General features: G+C 35.8%; 2 protein-coding genes and 1 non-coding gene across 3 annotated transcripts; 1 reads left to right on the top strand and 2 right to left on the bottom strand.

Moving 5' to 3' along the window:
* The first annotated feature begins 803 nt into the window (after positions 1-803).
* Positions 804-5,578, top strand: LOC104214701 (AT-rich interactive domain-containing protein 1-like). The gene is made up of 2 exons (XM_009764414.2): positions 804-2,352; positions 4,365-5,578. The coding sequence occupies exons 1-2, from the start codon at positions 1,108-1,110 to the stop codon at positions 5,217-5,219; spliced, it is 2,100 nt and encodes a 699-aa protein (XP_009762716.1). The 5' UTR covers positions 804-1,107; the 3' UTR covers positions 5,220-5,578.
* An 86-nt stretch (positions 5,579-5,664) lies between these two features.
* LOC104214702 (rRNA 2'-O-methyltransferase fibrillarin 2-like) lies at positions 5,665-11,041 on the bottom strand. Its single transcript, XM_009764415.2, has 7 exons — positions 10,954-11,041; positions 10,283-10,599; positions 9,687-9,782; positions 9,482-9,559; positions 8,976-9,152; positions 6,638-6,706; positions 5,665-6,195 (listed from the first exon to the last, which is right to left on the bottom strand). Exons 1-7 carry the CDS (start codon positions 10,967-10,969, stop codon positions 6,019-6,021), a joined length of 930 nt encoding a protein of 309 aa, XP_009762717.1. The 5' UTR covers positions 10,970-11,041; the 3' UTR covers positions 5,665-6,018.
* Positions 11,042-11,257: 216 nt separating this feature from the next.
* Positions 11,258-11,343, bottom strand: TRNAY-GUA (transfer RNA tyrosine (anticodon GUA)). Its single transcript is given in 2 exon segments — positions 11,258-11,293; positions 11,307-11,343. It is a non-coding gene; the product is annotated as a tRNA-Tyr (tRNA).
* Between the last annotated feature and the right edge of the window lie 6,943 nt (positions 11,344-18,286).

Raw genomic sequence — 18,286 nt, 5'->3', positions numbered from 1 at the left:
GCCAATCAAATGCGACTATGTCACACTTCAATTTGATTGGTTGGAAAGAGTTTGTTTTTATCACAACTCCTCCCATCCACAACTATAAATAGGGGTCTTCATAACTCAGAAATGACACCAGAAGTTATAACAAGAAGCAAGAGAGAGCTCGTGGATCAAACACCACAAATTTCTCTACAAGTTTCAAGCTTCAAGAAATTATGTTCAAGCTCAAGAACGAATCAAGATCAAGTTCAAGCAAGCAAGCTAAAGCTCAAGAACAAGATCATCGTTCGTGGAAACAAATATAGATTCAAGATCAAGCTCAAAGGCCCTTGAATTTATTTACTTTTGGAAAGAAGAATCAGAGGATTCATAGAAATTGTAACACTCAAATCAATTATTTGAAATAAAATACTATGATTGTTGCGATATTTTCGGTTTTGATTTTATTTTCTCGACGCAATTTATTGTCTACAAACACCAAAGCGGCTAAATATCTTTTATTTCTAGTTTGAATTTTAAAAATAAAATTATTTTTGTTAGGGAGTAATTTAACTCCACTTATATCAATTGGACACCAAAGCGGTTACTAGATACAACAACAACAACCCAGTGTAATCTCACTTAGTGGGGTCAGGGGAGGGTAGTGTGTACGCAAACTTTACCCCTACCCTAGGGTAGAGAGAGACTGTTTCCAAAATAGACCCCCGACATTCTTCTTTGAACTTCCCACCTTGCTCTTGGGGAGACTACATAAGTTGTTAGAACAATTGAATAAAACTATAAAAGTTGCTTAGAAACCATTGACCGTCCAACCCACCACCCTCCCCTCCTCATTTCTGTCTGAAGAGGGAAGAAGGGCGGGTACTATAATTCCCCAAATTTTACAGTTAGGTCCCTGGCTAGATCCATATCTTCCCGCCCAAAATTCAGTGCCTAAAATCTTCCCTCTTTTTTTCTAACACGTTATATTTGTGTCACTTGTACAAAATAAAATAAAAAACATTTACTACTTGTAAAAAGGAAAATTCGGTTTGATTTTTTTCTTATTTTTTGTGTTTGATTGTGGATTTTTGGTATGTGTACGACTGATGAATTGTTCGTAGATTTTGAAATTGGAAAGCAATGGCTGGGTGGTCGAAGAGAGTTGATGGATCGGGTATAGAGAGCTTCAGAAAGCCTGAAACTGGCCCGGACCCGAAACAAGTTGTAAAGGCTGAAGTAGTAGATTACGGTAATGCTAAGCTGTTGTTTATAGAAATTTTAGCTCAATTCTTCAAAGAAGTTACTGGGCTGTTGTGTTACAGGCCATTGCCACCAATGTTGGGTAATGGAAAATCAGTTGATTTGTTCAAGCTTTATCTGGTTGTTAGGGGAAAAGGTGGGTATGAGAGAGTTTGTGTGAATGGGTCATGGGGTTTAGTGGCTAAAGATTGTGGGTTTGATTCGAGTTATGGGTTGGGGTTGAAGTTGGTTTATGTTAAGTATTTGGATGCCTTAGAGAGATGGATGTTCAGACTTAAGAAAAAAGGGAGAACTGATGGTGTAATAAATAGTGAGGTGAGAAAATGTGATTTGCGTTCGGGTTTGGGTTCAGGCCAAGCTGGAGTTCCAATAGAGGTTGAGTTGGATTTGAAGGAGATTTTAATGAAAATTGCGGATGAAAAGGCCAATGATGGTGAAAATAGAAGTGTTAATTGTGTTGAGGCTCGGGGTTTTGATGGCTTGTATGAATGTACTGAGAATCTTGATGGTAAAGGAAATTTGGATCACAGTGCGGTTACTGTAAAGGATATTGACGAAAATAGAAGTGTTAATGTTGAACAGCTGCATGATGTTGTTGAGGCTCGGGATTTTGATGGCTTGAATGAATGTACCGAGACATTTGATGGTAAAAAAAATTTGGATCACAGAGCGGTCACTGTAAAAGATATTGACGAAAATAGAAGTGTTAATGGTGAACAGCTGCGTGATGGTGTTGAGGCTCGGGATTTTGATGGCTTGAATGAATGTATTGAGACATTTGATGGTAAAAGAAATTTGGACCGCAATGCATTTACGGTAAATGATATTGATGAAAATAGGAGTGTTAATTATGATGAAGAGCATTTGATGTGTGTCAGCGGAAGGGAAAGTGTTAAGGAAGATTGCATTAGTAGGAAGAGGAAGCGAGAATCATACTTGGATCTGGTGAGGTGGGTTGGTAAAGTTGCGAAGGATCCTTGTGATCCTGCTATTGGTTCTTTGCCGGAAAGGTCTAAGTGGGAGGATTATGGCGATGAAGTGGTTTGGAAGCAGGTTCTGTTGGTGCGAGATGAAATGCTTTTGGAAAAGAATGTGGATACATGTGCTCGGTACTCGGCATGGCAGGTACTTCAGTTTTCACCTGGGGATTGATACTTCATATCATTATGAATTACTAAATATTAGTTCGTTTAGAGGATGTGTATACCTTATTCATTTTGCTAGATAAAATGTCTTACTTCAGTTCAAGAGCTCACCTCATTGCTATCATTTGTTGCTTTATGGGCATATTGATGTGCGCGCGCGTGTGTGTGTTGGGGGGGGGGACTACTTGGCATGTGATGCATTTTGTGTGATATCTTTCGATTGAGTGCATTTGCTTAGCATTTGTTTTGGAAGATCAAATACTGTATTCGGGTTTAACTTTCAATATGTCAAACAACTTAGCTAATTATTTCGTGATAGTTAAGCACGGAGTTGTACCAAGAAAGTCACAGTTAAGTTGCATTAGGAGGCATCATCAGTGCAATCTGCCGTTTCTACTTGTAAGTCAATAGGGGGTCAGCTGTTTTATTGTATTTATAGCAGGATGAGATCCTCTAAATGAGGCCAAAATATATTTCATAAGTTGATGAGATAACAGGATTAGGAATGAAGTTATTACGGACAAGGTAGGAGTGACATCTATGGAGGACAAGCTGCGGGAATCAAGGTTGAGATGGTTTGGGCATGTGAAGAGAAGAGATATAGATGCTCCGGTCAGGAGGTGTGAAGGGTTGTCCATGGAGGGTCCGAGAACGGAAGGGGTAGGCCGAAGAAGTATTGGAGAGATGTAATTAGATAGGACATGTCATTGCTTCAGCTTACTGAGGATATGACCCACGATAGGAAGGTGTGGAGGTCGACGATTAGGGTTGTTGGTTGACTGATAGTAGTGTGTTCCTTCTAGGCTTACCAGTAGTACTAGAATTATTTTTGTATTATCGTATCATGGTTTTTTATTATTACATGTTGTGTCATTCGTGCTCGTTACCGTACTACATTGTTGTTATCATTGTTTGCTACTTGGCTGCTTTATTTTCTCTCTATTGTTCCTTGAGCCGAGGGTCTATCGAAAACAGCCTCTCTATCTTTATAAGGTAGGGGTAAGGTCTGCGTACACACTACCCTCCCCAAACCCTATTTATGGGATTACACTGGGTTTGTTGTTGTTGATGAGATAACACATTTCTTGGGAAAACCACAGTAGGTCCAAATAGTGCGTAAGGATAGGAGCCATGTTATTCTGTCAAATAAAGAAACAGTTGGCATAGAGACGTGTTATCCCTTCCTAATTGTGGTAGGTTATTGAATGGACATCTAAATAGAAGAGAACACAGGACAGATGTGCTTCAACTTGGGTAAAAGATGGTCTAGACATAAATAGCGGAAATGTGAAATTATGAAAATTAGAGAGGCTTCCAACCTCTGGTTGTTAGAACTTCGTAGAAAATGTCAAAAGAGTATTCATTGCTCCAACCTCTGGTTGTTAGAACTTCGTAGAAAATGTCAAAAGAGTCATTTTTTTAAATTGCCGTAGCAAATCATGATCTGCTGGGGTTGGGTGTTCTTGATAAGGAAATACCTTATGAAAGTTCCATCTACTCTATGAATGCTTTGGTTAATTTTGTATAAACTAAAATATAGTATGCTCTAACTTTTCTGATAAATACAGCTTGCTATCAAAGTGCTGATTGTGTTTGTCCACTTGTCACTCTATGTAGCATTTTCCAGATTGATTAACCAATGCACTTCGATCATGTCCGTCTTTTAATGGCATGTTTGTAACTGGGGAGAACTTCCTGCTTCCTGTTGCGATCATTTTATGCACAGCATGCCATTTTTGCTAGATAAGTTGCTGTTTAGCAACCAATACAGCATCCCTTGGTTTATGTGCTTTTTTATGACTCGGAAAGTAAAACTTCACTAATTGCACAGAGTTTCAGTACAGAGCATCGTATCATTTTCCCTTCAGCTTCTCTTTCTATCCTAGCATTTACACTTATCTAGCAAGTCATGTTTATGTGAACATCCAAAAGTTATGGAAGATCACAAATTTTGTCCTGGCTTGGGTTAATTTAGAAAATCTTGCCTTCCAGATAAAACAGAAGATGCATCCATCTATGTATGATGATACTTCTGGTTCTGGAAGAGTAAGATGCAGCCGACGAGTTCTATCTGCAAAAGATTCTTTGAAAAAGATGCGTGCACTTCTGTTTTCAGTGTCATCATCATCAAGTCCTCATAGTGATAAGGATCAGGTCGATGGACCAACTGACTCTTCTGCAGAGTCAGCGGTTGGTTTTTGGTGGAAGCAGCGCAGAAAGAGAATACCAGTCGGGCCAGAGTTTCAAGCAGATATTCCCGAATGCATTGAGGTGATCTATGAAAGTGACTCTAAATGGCTGGGCACCCAAACCTGGCCACGAGACAAACAAGGAAAAAACAGAATGTTAATTGACAGAAGAGATCCTATTGGGAAAGGAAGGCAAGATATCTGTGGCTGCCAATCTCCAGGTTCTTATGACTGCATCAAGTTTCATCTTTTCGAGAAACGGAAGAAGATTGAGATTGAGTTGGGATCAGCCTATTATCAGTGGAAATTTGACTCTATGGGTGAAGAAGTTGCACTTTGTTGGTCAAGAGAAGAAGAAGGGAAATTTCAGGATATAGTGAAGTCAAACCGTTTGACTGAGGACAAGAGTTTCTGGAATGAGATTTTCAAATTCTTTCCAAACAGAAGCAGGGAGTCTTTAGTAAGCTACTACTTCAATGTCTTCCTTCTCCGACGCAGAGGCAACCAGAATAGAACTAATGCCAGTGATTTTGACAGTGATGATGATGAATCAGAATATGGACCTAGATTTAAATGTTTTGGGCGGGATGCCAAGTTCTCCATCTTTTGTTCCCCAAAGAAAAGCACATCTGGATCAGAGGTAGTACATGAATCTTGATTGTGGTCATGGCATTTTCCAGAACCGTAAATTGCTGGAGTTTCTTGTGCTTTTATTCGTCAAGCAAGTTTATATTGGAAAGTATGTCTTTTACAACTGCAGATACAAGATTCCCTCGTAGAATTGTACCTTTTTTGGGTCAGTGAATTCTTAGCCTGCACAGCAGCTTCTTCCCTCTGTTTTGACTTTTGACTACAAAACAAGTGTATGAATACTCCCCTTTACACTTCCAAGCTCTTGAATTTTTACAAAGGAACAAGATTGCTAGGAATTCAGTCTCTTAACTGCAGATCTCTTTGTAAGATGATGGATACATGCTGCACTGTCTGATATCTTCATAATGAGATAATACTTTCCTACTCTCCCTTAACTTTTGCTTCTGTGCACTTTCGATGGCTTTGAATAGCCCATTTATTTACATTTTGGAACTCTATCTGCTGTGTGTGTTTAAAACAGAGCTGGTGCCTTTCTGGGCCAACAGACATATCAGCTGATCTGAGGGTACTTCTTTACCCCAAATTTTCATATCAGCGAAATTTTATTCAGTTGTGGATGCGAAGTGAAAACCACTTGCAAGCCATGTGCCAAAAGGATTATATCAAAAACACTGTATAATATGGAAGGGTGATGTTAACCTTCATAAATCTCATATATAAGTAGCAATATGTTCTGAACCAATCTTTGCATAAGAAATATAAATCTCACTGAAGTTTACTAGTGTCATTTTACTATAAAAGATGCCTAATTAGAAGCATAAATAAGGGATCCAGAGCTAGATAAAAGTAGAAACTTATATCAGCTAAGCAACAGGGTTCTTCTTTCTTGGAATTCGGTATCCTCCAATAACACAAGCATGGTGTCTTTGGTACTCGTCCATAGTAACTTGCTCAATAGGCTTGAACTGGTTGGCCTTAAGTTTCTGCACTTCTTGTTCATATACTTTGTCATCTGGAAGTGTAGAGTCTATGCAGTTGGCCTGCAAAACCAAAAGGAGTCAAGACAGTACTTCCCTAGATAATTTTGACATCTCAGTGACATCAGTATGATGACAGTATTTTAGTATATACTAGGGACAATATAAAGAACTTTTATACTATAAGTGCAAAACAGGGTAGCTCGGCGGACAAAGCATCCCGCATTCACGGCTAATGCAAGCATTAGTGGCCGCTTCCATGACTTGAACCCATGACCTATAGATCATACGGAGATAACTTTACCATTGCTCCATAGCTCCACTTCTTATACTATGAGTGCATTTTAACATATTATAGCAAGTTAGTCGTCATACTTACTACTAGGTTACTAAGTATTGCTTATTGTAGAAATTTACATATAAATATAAGATAACATGATTATGTAAGCATCTTTTTATACCGTCAATGCATATGCTGATGCTTTAATGTACCAAATGGACTCACCTTGATTGACAGCACAAAGTGACCTCCAACTTTGAGAAAATATGATGCATTCAAAGCTAAGATCCTTATCTGAAACGGGTAAAATGTAAAGCATAGCACTCAATAGATTTTGAAAGGGATGGGGGGAGAAGTGACGTTTGAAATATATGCAAGTCATAGCAGCTGTTATTTAAAATTGGAAAACATAACCTGTTAGGTAATATTGTTTAATAACAACAACAAAATCTTAGTGAATTCCTAGAAGTGTGATCTGGAAAGAGTAGTGTGTATAAAGACCTTACCCTACCTTGTGAAGGTAGAGAGACTATTTCTGATAGACCTCGGCACAAGAAAAGATGCAAAAGGAAGCAGTAACAACAATAGGCGAGAAAGAAACCCCCAGCGAGGAAATCTTTTCCTCTAATGAATAGTCTTTTCTCTAAAGACTTCCAATATAATCTTTTCTTCCTTATTTTTCTCTACTCCTTTTTTTCAGGTAATAACTCAACCTCCAAATTTGAGTTAAGAGAGCATAAACTTAATAATTTGAAAGAAAGAGTAAACAACAACAACAACAACCAGTATAATCCCACTTAGTGGGGTCTTGGGAGGGTAGTGTGTACGCAGACCTTACCCCTACCCTGGGGTAGAGAGGCTGTTTCCAAATAGACCCCGACATCCTTCCCTCCAAGAACTTCCCACCTTGCTCTTGGGGAGACTCGAACTCACAACCTCTTGGTTGGAAGTGGAGGTTGCTTACCATTAGAGCAACCCCTCTTGTCGAGAGAAAGAGTAAACAATTTTACTTTTTTCGATAACTTTAAAGAGTTATGTTTCTTAGACTAAAAACTGAAGGGAATAAGCAAATTCTACCCAAAATTAACATATGAGTTCAACATAGCCTCATTATTAAAGGAGAAAATAGAATGAGCTTTTTTCCTCAACAAAATGGAATGAGCTTTCAAGTCATTCCTATTGTACTTTGCCTTCTTATAATTTATAGAGAACATAACAAATGTAAGTAGAATAAATACACTAACACAATATATATATACAAAAATTGTTGCGGTGGACCTATTATACAAGTAGGTAGCAGATCCCATAATTTACACAGCTTACTTTTGTGATTTTACTATACCTATTGTATTGCATTATCATTTAGACAATAAGGAGAATAACTTAGAGAGAAAGCATGAAGCACAATCACATCAAGAAAAAAAATATATTGTTGAAGAAACAAAGCTAAAATATTATTGATTATATAACAAACTCTGACTAAAAACCTGTATAACATTGAGGCTTCTGTCTCTCTCTCTATATATGTAGCAACTGCATTGCTGCTTCTTAGTTTATAATTAAAGAAGGAAAATCAATACTACTGAATTAGGTGACTAAAACATACAAGTGTATATATAATGTAATCATCTGTTTCCAGTGCAGGCAAAATGAAAGACATTGTGCATTTACATACTTTGAGATTTCGAACTTCTTAAAAACAAAACTAGACAATTGAAAACCATCTGTGTATGTAGAGACTTTAAATAATTCATCACTTGCTATTAAATGTGAAAATAGTTATTCTCCACTTGATCACTCAAAAGACTAAGAAAGTGGAAATAAGAGTAGCAATAAAAATATTAAGAAAATGAAAATAATGATAGCATCAGAAGCCTGGGAATCACCAAAGTATATGGAGAGACACCAGCTAATTCATCACATGCTTGATATTATATCAAACGAGAGTATCCTTCATTTTATCCCCAAATATTTGGAGATAAACTGGAAAAGGAACAAAAAGGCAACCAAAAAAACTAGACAGATACTAAGAAAAGGAATATGGATAGAAGGAAATGAACAAATAAGAGGATGTTTTAGATTTTGAAAAAATTACTTGAATTAGTAAAAGAAATAAAAAGAAAGTGATTTGTTAATTAACTCAAGTAGGTGACAAAGGTTCAATAGGATCTTATGTAAAACAAACATCGGCAACTAGTCTCTATACCAAACAAGTTGAGATTGGCTATATATTAAAGCTCATCTCCGACCAATATCATAAAAAATAAAAAGAAAAAGAAAATATTAGAACTTCTCTGGCATAAAAATCTCTAAGATAATTAAAAGACTTCTATAAAGATACGACATGAAGTAACGTACTAACATACAACAACAACAAATCCAGTGGATTCCCATGAATAGGGTATGGGGAGGGTAAGATATACACAACCTTATCCCTACTCTGGGAGGACAAAGAAGTTGTTTCCGATAAACAAGTAACGTACTAACATAACTAAAACATATTCTCAACGGAGTACATGGTATGACACGTATAAGATCTTATACAGAAAATTAAGAATGTGACCTGATCAGGCTGAGCAACATCAGAAAAGATGACATCCACCATACCAACCAACATTCTGTATCTTGCAGGGTGCCTAGCATCTTCAATTATGGGAATAACATTTCTTCTGTTCTTGGCCATGTTCAACAAGTCCCTCCCACTCCTGTTTGAGAATTCAACAGCATACACCACTCCTCTCTAATTTGATAAACAATTCACAACTCAATTATAATACTGGCATTAGTAATATTTAAAAAGCAAAGGCAGCCTGGTTGCACAAAGCTTCCCGCGTTCACGCAGGTCCAAGAAGGGCGGACTAAGCCTCCCACATTGATGCAGGGTGCGGGGAAGGGCCGCATACTAAGGGAGTGTGATGTAGGCGGCCTATTCTAATGCAGGCATTAGTGGTTGATTTTCCACTGCTCGAACCCGTTACCTATAGGTCAAACGGAGCAACTTTACAGTTGCTCAAAGGCTCTCCTTCAGTATTAATAATATTCTAAGATGTAAATAAACTTATAGCTTACTGGTCCAACTATGTCAGAGACATGAGAAACAGAAGTTCCAGAAGCAGCTCCCAAGTAAAGAACACGGTTTCCAGGTTTCTATTGTAACATTGGAAGAACGAAAAGAACACAATATTAATTGATTGAGGAAAATAAAAAGTAGAGCATATGTAAGAATATTAAAAAGTCTGTTGAATGTAATTCAATGAAACAAATATATACTCACAATCCAAGTATCATCTATGCCACACAAGACAGCAGCGCACAATTTTGAACGGTATGGATTCCAAACTCTATATTCAACCTTTGTTCCATCTTCACTCTGGTGAATGAAAAAACAACACAAAATAAACTCTTAGCATGTAGCAGTAAACAAGTTGGAAGATCACTATGTCTGTTAAGACGCGAGAATTTTTAAATCAAGCACAAGAATATTTCATGAAAATCTTCAATATTTCCCAGATATACTACTTCTATTGTATGACTTATTAGTTAGATTTCTATGCTATATCTAATTTCTTAATAAAAATTGAGAGTCAATTTTAAAACTACATAAACAGAATAGCATCTGTAAAACCACCAATTAATTTGGTGTAAAAAGGTTTGCTAAATCAATATAAACAAACAAAACAAAACACCCTTTTGACTCTCTGAATAAAGGAAACGAGAATATGTTAACCACTATTTAATACACATATTATGCTAGTAGTATATGTTAATTCAAAAGGTGAATTTAACCAAAAAAGTAGATTAATCAAAGATTACGAATGATCAACTTCATTGCAATTAGAGGAAATTAAGATGGAATAATTAGGTAGGAACCTGAACAGTTATGCGTTTCTCATTGTAAACAGTAACACCAGGTACCAAGTTTTTGGTGACAAGAGCATCCTCCTTTGATTTGGCTAAAAATATACCTTCATGCCTGTGAGGAATGATCACCACATTCCTACCACCTCTCATTCCTCCTCCGCCACGACCACCACCGCCTCCTATTCCTCTACCCCTTCCGGCAAGGCCACCTCGACCAGCCCCACGTCCAATACCATGACCACCACCACGTCCGCCACCACCTCTGCCTCTTGTAGCATTGGAGTTGTTACGGCCATTGAAGCCTCCTCTACCGCCACGTCCACGACCTGAACTCAAGCATTAAATAATCCAAAACACAAATTACAACAACAACGAAAGGCCCGGTGTAATCCCACAAAGTGGGGGTTGGGGGAAGGTGGAGTGCACGCACACCTTACCCTTCCCTTCATAGATACACAAATTAAAGATAAAACTATTCAAAAAACTGAACAGATAATCTTAAAAATATGAAAAACTTCTACTATACACCATATGAATGAAGATATACAATGATGAGCATATGTGACAGACGCGAATGCAGCCTTTAGGGGTTCAATTGAACTCAAGATTTTTGACACGAATCATAGATATATAGTGAAAAGTACGTATTGATTTAATACACAATATTGACAAGCACATACCCATTGGAGCTCTCATTGTTAAGAGAGAAAAGCAAAAAGTTTGTCTTCTGTGTTAAGAGTGGAGATTGTAAAGAAGTTGAGAGGTAGATTTTAATTTCGTTGGGTGATAGTAGGGTTTATAGGGAGGTAGATATTAGGGTTTTGGGTTGCAGAAAGCCATAATGACGTGAAAGCCAAGTAACGTCAATTAAGGAAAATAAGGTATACGAACTGTTTACTTTTTATTAAGAAACGGTGTCGTCCCAAGGGGAGAAATAAACGCAAGACAAAATAAAGGAAAAAGAGGAAAAAATAACAAAAATATTCCGACCTGCCGGATTCGAACCAGCGACCTAAGGATTTCAGCAAACACACTACAGTCCTCCGCTCTACCAACTGAGCTAAGGTCGGGTTGTGTTATCGCCACTAATTACAACTTTATGTCTCTTATTTAATCAAATATGGGTAAACGAAATACTCCCTTCGTTTCAATTTAGATGAGGTAATTTGATTCGGCATGGAGTTTAAGAAAAAAAAAATTTGAAATTTTATGGTCTTAAAAGCTTTGTGGGGCAATGACATTTGTGTGGCTGTAAAAGCTTCTCGTTAAAGGTTAAATGAGTAAAATGAAGAGTTTAAAGTTCAATTATTTTTAAATTTAGAACTATGTCATTTATTTTGGAACAAACTAAAAAGGAAAGTACATTATCTAATTTGATAAGAGGGAGTAACACATCAATTTGTAACAGAAAAGTTATTTAACTAGATAAAATATACGTATATAATGATTACTGTTATGAAACAATAAAAGTAGAAGAATAATATTGCAGAGAAAGAGAGAAATGAAATTCTTATTGAATTTTGGGATGATTTACAATGGAATAGAACCCTCTATTTATAGGGAGAGGTTGACTTAGCCACCTAGTAATAAACCCTAGAATCTCTCTAAATATGGACATTCACCATAAATAAAATTTTATTTATAACACTCCCCCTTGAATGTCTATTCAACAGATAATATGGCTTGTTAAAACCTTAACTAAAATAAAACCCAATGGGAAAAAAATTCTAGAGAAGGAAAAAGAGTACACATATCTAACTATACGCCTTTTGGTTGCCTCGTTAAAAACCTTGCAAGGAAAACCCAGTGGGACAAAACTTTGTAAAAGAAAAAGAGTACAACGCGTATTAACTCTCTCTGATGAGAGCATTAATTCACATCTTTAAGCATTTGCATTCCAATCTTGTGCACCATCTTCAAACGATCTTTGGTAGAGACTTGATAAACAAATCAGCTATATTAACTTGAATGAATATTTTGCACCTTGAAATCATCATTCGCGATACATATATAATGTCTTCATAAATATCGTGGAATGACTCTTCAATATCTCCATAGAGGTATTCTCGCTATCACATTATCATGTTTATAGTTATAGCAAGATACATTTGTGCACAAATTGCACTGAGGAAGTTGTACTTCAAGATCATGAATTGTATATGCTTTAAGCAGTTTAAATCCTTGGGGATTGTCATATAAGTATAGTCAAATAAGCCATTTAAAGAGACTTTAGATGCATATCAATTTTTCATGTCATGCTAGACATATAAGATATCGAAAACTGATTGCACATACCATTGACTTTATACTTTCAAGTGTTTGAACTGCAGGTCCAAATACTTGTCTTTCATATGAAACCAATTCTATTCGAATTGCGTCTCTTCTATTTGGCCAAAATTTTTGAGTCTATATTCGATAAACTTAAGATCCTCATTTATACTTAGCGCTATGATAGATGTCATCGACGAACATTTTATACCGATTCCAACATTTTTTCATAAAGACATAACATAGAGATCTCTTCATTCATATATTCAGGTACCTGAATCTCTCATGAGATTTTATGAAGTGTTATGTCATGTGATCTTCTAGATCACTTGCCTCCTTATTATGATCACTTTGGTCATTTGCTCATCTTCTTTATCAAGAAGTTCTATTTGAAACCGATTTGTCTATACGCTTTAAGCGTATCATAGACTTTGTCCTTCTAGAACTTAATATGAGCATTTGTAATGATAATATAGTTACTTTCTTTGGGTCAGCAAATGCGCATAGCATGCTTTGCAATATATTGCAGATGGACTATCTTTTTATGAACTTCAAGTTCATATTATCGTATTCGAGGATCGAGATATACAAATGATAATTCATTCCACTTAACTTTTTCTCAACTGTTTATCATGTCTCCCCTCATGTTAGAAAAACTAACTTGCTTCCTCAATTTTGAAAGCACGTCTTTGTGTGTCATGGTGTTAATCAAAATGTACACCGCACATCAATAATAATAATATGAAATTATTTGGTTCCTGACCCTGAACCACTTGTGAGGGGAGAATGTACTATACTTTCGTATATAACCTATATCAAACTGATATAGATAACTTTGTTCTCATAAGCAATAGTTTAGCTATTAAGTGGAGGCACTTAATAAATTATTTTGCTAAACCAACTGTGATGTAAACCAACTTATCAAGATAAACTATCTTGGATAGAAAATCTGGAAATTATGCTCTAAATTAAATTATTGAGCAAATTACCTCGCAAACGCCAAGTTGCAGGTTAATAATAATCGCACATGTAACCATCTCATAGATGCATCTTATGTGGTATACATGGCAGGTGAATGGGCCCATATTCACTTTTGATATTTCCAGCATTCATGGGATTCAATCCCAATTTTAGTTGGTCAATTAATTAACAAGAACAAACAATATAAGAGATTTCGTAAAGAACTTTCTAGTTCTTTAATATTTACCCATGTGAATTCTCTATTATTTTTGCACATCACACTTAAATTGGTATGGCTAAACCAATTATGTCAACTAAATAAATTATCAATATTGATAAAGTTCAGGTTTACAGCATGACGTGTGCAATTATCGATAAACACCAAGTTAATTATGATATGGGTTTTTATATCAATAAACATCCACTTTAGTGTGGTGTTATTTTATTTGTGTAGTACAAACTGGAGAATAAAGCGGGTAGCTTTTCACATACATATTATCCCGCTACAAGTTGTAGTAATAAAAGATATTAAATCTTTCCTTTATTATAGTCTCAATATAATCAACCGCTTTCGCGTGTACTTTGGAAACTGAATAAGTTTCTTTGAGATTTACTACAACACAATACCTAATTGATAATCAATTGTGTTTATCCAAAATAGTATAATTGACTCTTGCAGAGTTCTCAATTAATTTTGTACTACCACATATTCATCAGTATGGTGAATATCTCTTTTAAAGAGAAAGTTATACCATTATGGTTATGGTCAAAATTATATGCAAGATATGTTTCTTGCATTAATGTTATTCTTTAATAATCGCATTACCAAAATATTTTGGTGTGCAATAGGTACGTGACCAATGACCATTCATGCCATAATAATAACATTATTTTCTTATATCATCGCAAACCTTCTTCTAGAGGTGAGTGTGGTATATTCACTACCACTAGCACGTTCATATTCTTCCAAGAATGAATATGTATTCAGAAATTAGATGTTGTTATATTCACATCATGAATGAACCATAATTATCTATATGTGCTTTATAAAATCTCATGTCAAATCGATGATAAATATTACTTTCACACAGTGAAAGATTATTTTGAGAATCCTTATTGTTCTCATTACCACAATGATGACGATTATAATTTCGTCTATTGCCACGTCCACATCCATTGATATATTCATAGTAATAATTTTGTCTTCTTTAAGACTTATCACATACTGCTATCACATTCTCTAAAGGGAATGAGAATGGAGCAAATTCAATGGGACGGGTTTTCAATTCTTTGCACACAATCATACATGAATTTGATCATGGCAAGGCATAGAAATTTTACCACTTTGGGTGGTTATAATTTCTTTCAAACTCCATTAGAGTTGCAATCAAAATTTATCGTCTTTGCTTGTATTTAAAATCAAATTATACAATGTCAAGAATTTGAAAGAGAAAAGTAAAATACTTACCTTAAATTCAAAATTTAATTATGAAGGAAGTTCATAGAACAATTGACAATTATTATGCTCAATCCCAAAACTTCTACTCAATTGGTTAGAGTCTCGTGCTGATAACGTGTTATGAAACAATAAAAGTAGAAGAACAATATTGCAGAGAAAGAGAGAGAGGAAATTCTTATTGAATTTTGGGATGATTTACAATGGAATAGAACACTCTATTTATAGGGAGAGGTTGACTTAGCCACCAAGTAATAAACCCTAGAATCTCTCTAAATATGGACATTCACCATAAATAAAATCTTATTTATAACAATTACTAATTTTTCAAGAAATTATTACCTTATACACATTGCTATCCTTTAAAATATACACCAATTTACCAGCATCACTGAATCAGGAAATTGATTCGATATAGTTATTAGTAATTACTATTTACAGTTCCCTCATTATGAATTGCCAAATAAAGGTGAGAGGGAGAGAACGAGAAATATAAAGCAAATCAAATAAAAAAAGATAATTGGCCAAATTAGACGCTTATAACTCAAAGTTCTTAGACCTCTTGCTACAAATTTTTAACCTATTATATTTTTGTTAACTACTTTCCATCTAATTTTTTACTAGAATATAAAGTTGGCCTTCATCGTCAAAATATGGAAAAAGGATTAATTTTAGAGGGTGTTTGGCTAAGCTTATAAGCGGGTTAAATTGGCTTATAAGTACTTTTTGGCTTATCTACGTGTTTGATAAAATTAAAAGTGCAAGTTAAGTGCTTATAAGCCAAAAATAAGCCAAAAGCCATAAGCTGGTCTCCCCTAACTTATCAAATTTCAGCTTATAAGCACTTTAGGTTTGACCAAGATATTTACTATTTTATCCCTAAAATACTTCTTTTTAAAACAAAACTCTTCATATATCCAGTTCTTCAGCTATTTATTATTAATTTCAGTACTTTTATCCAAACACGTAACTGCTTATTTTTTAAATCAGTTTCAATACTTAAAAGTGCTTTTGAGCACCTAATCCTTATCAGCTACTCTAAATCAGCTAAGCCAAACGAGCTCTTAATTGTGTGTACTATTAGTCAAATGCATGAAACACAGTAGTACTAATACTTTTCCAGGAAGATTACTTTGTTGTCAGATAATAACTTAAACTTACCACAGTAAAGTAAGATATACATATGTTTGCATCAATGCAAGATGTGTACTCCATCATGAACCTAATTACCAATTTGGAGAAAAAGAAAATAAGTATATTTACAATATTCACAACTTATTAAGTATTTAAACTCATTACAGCTAAACTCGCTTTGTACTAATATTCAGGGACCAGGGTGCATATTCTGACTATGTTGCTCGGACTCTCCGAAAATATCAACGGGTGCGTGTCGGATCCTCCAAAAATAGTATATTTTTTGAGGATCCGACACGGATGCGGTAACTGTTTTGGAGAGTCCGCGCAACATAGTATTATGATAATCAATAAATAAATACTATATTTTGGTCAGTTTGGAGTTCAAATCTTTTGCGCACCACATGGCCAACAGCAAAATAACTGCATCTCTATGGGAGGATAGAGAATAGTGGAGTACACGTATAACAAATCCAGAAGCAGAAAAAGTTGTACAATATAGCACCACAAGAAGCATAACTGTTGCGGAAGCCAAATGTATAGAGTGTGAATAAGTCACAACTACTATACCAAAAATTATGACAGCCACCAAATAATAAATAAGACAATAAAGCAATAATAAAGGGAACACCAGAATTTACGAGGTTCGGCTAATTTTGCCTACTCCTCGGACACAACCAAATATTTTATTCCACTCCAAAAATACAAGTGAAATAATACTAAAGAGAGAAGATACAAATGCCTTAAACAGATGAGAAGGCAAATGAGAGGTGTGTATCAATCCTAAACATTAGGCCTTCTTTTATAGGGGAAAAATCCCCCCCAAACTTAACTCCCAACCAATGTGGGACTTTGGCATTTTGCCAAACTTCAACAAATCTCCACCTTGGCAAAATTCCACATTTTCAATTCTCTCTCAATAACAAATTTTGGTTGTGTCTTCATCTTCAATCTTCAGTGTTCAACAATGTTGATCAAATCCAAACAATGTTGAAACTTGACCGCAGTCACCACCTTTGTCAGCATATCAGCAGGATTCTCTGTAGTATGAATTTTCTTCACCGTGACTCCACCTTCTTCTATGATTTCTCGTACGAAATGATACCGAACATCAATGTGCTTCGTCCTTGCATGATAAACTTGGTTCTTCGCTAATTGAATAGCACTTTGACTATCACAAAAAATTGTGATACCTTTTTGTTCAACACCAAGCTCCTTTAGCAATCCTTGAAGCCAAATTGCCTCTTTCACAGCATCTGTAATAGCCATGTACTCTGCCTCTGTTGTAGACAAAGCAACTGTTGACTGCAAAGTAGACTTCCAACTAACTGGTGCCTTTGCAAAAGTAAACACATAACCAGTAGTTGATCTTCGTTTGTCCATATCACCCGCAAAATCTGAGTCACAATATCCAACTACAAACTGATTGTCTTCCTGCTCAAAAACTAACCCGACATCTACAGTATTATGAATATACCGTAGAATCCACTTCACAGCTTGCCAATGCTCCTTCCCTGGATTGTGCATATATCTGCTAATAACTCCAACAGCTTGTGAAATGTCAGGCCTTGTGCAAACCATTGCATACATCAAGCTACCAACAGCATTTGCGTATGGTACCTTTGACATATACTCTCGTTCAGCTTCATCCATTGGCGACATAGTAGTACTTAGCTTAAAATGGGAAGCAAGTGGAGTACTAACTGGCTTAGTCTTGTCATCTATGCCAAAACGTTGAAGTACTCTCTTCAAATATTCCTTTTGAGATAAACAGAGTTTCTTTGAACGTCTATCTCTAATTATCTCCATGCCAAGAATTTTCTTTGCCTCACCCAAATCCTTCATCTCGAACTCCTTCTTCAGTTGAATCTTCAACTTATCAATTTCTTCCGAATTCTTGGAAGCTATCAACATATCATCAACATATAGGAGAAGATATACAAAGGAACCATCTTTAAGCTTGTGCAAATACACACAATGATCGTATTTGCTTCTCTTGTACCCTTGCCGCAACATAAACTCGTCAAATCGCTTGTACCATTGTCTAGAAGATTGTTTCAATCCGTACAACGATTTTTCAAGTTTGCACACCATATTTTCTTTTCCAGCAACTTTGAATCCTTCTGGCTGAGTCATGTAGATTTCCTCCTCCAAGTTTCCATGTAAAAACGCAGTTTTTACATCCATCTGAACTA

Source organism: Nicotiana sylvestris, chromosome 5 (genome assembly GCF_000393655.2).
Source record: "Nicotiana sylvestris chromosome 5, ASM39365v2, whole genome shotgun sequence".
Lineage (NCBI taxonomy): Eukaryota > Viridiplantae > Streptophyta > Magnoliopsida > Solanales > Solanaceae > Nicotiana > Nicotiana sylvestris.
Note: the sequence above shows the minus strand (reverse complement) of the source record. Positions and strands in the feature narration are given on the sequence as shown.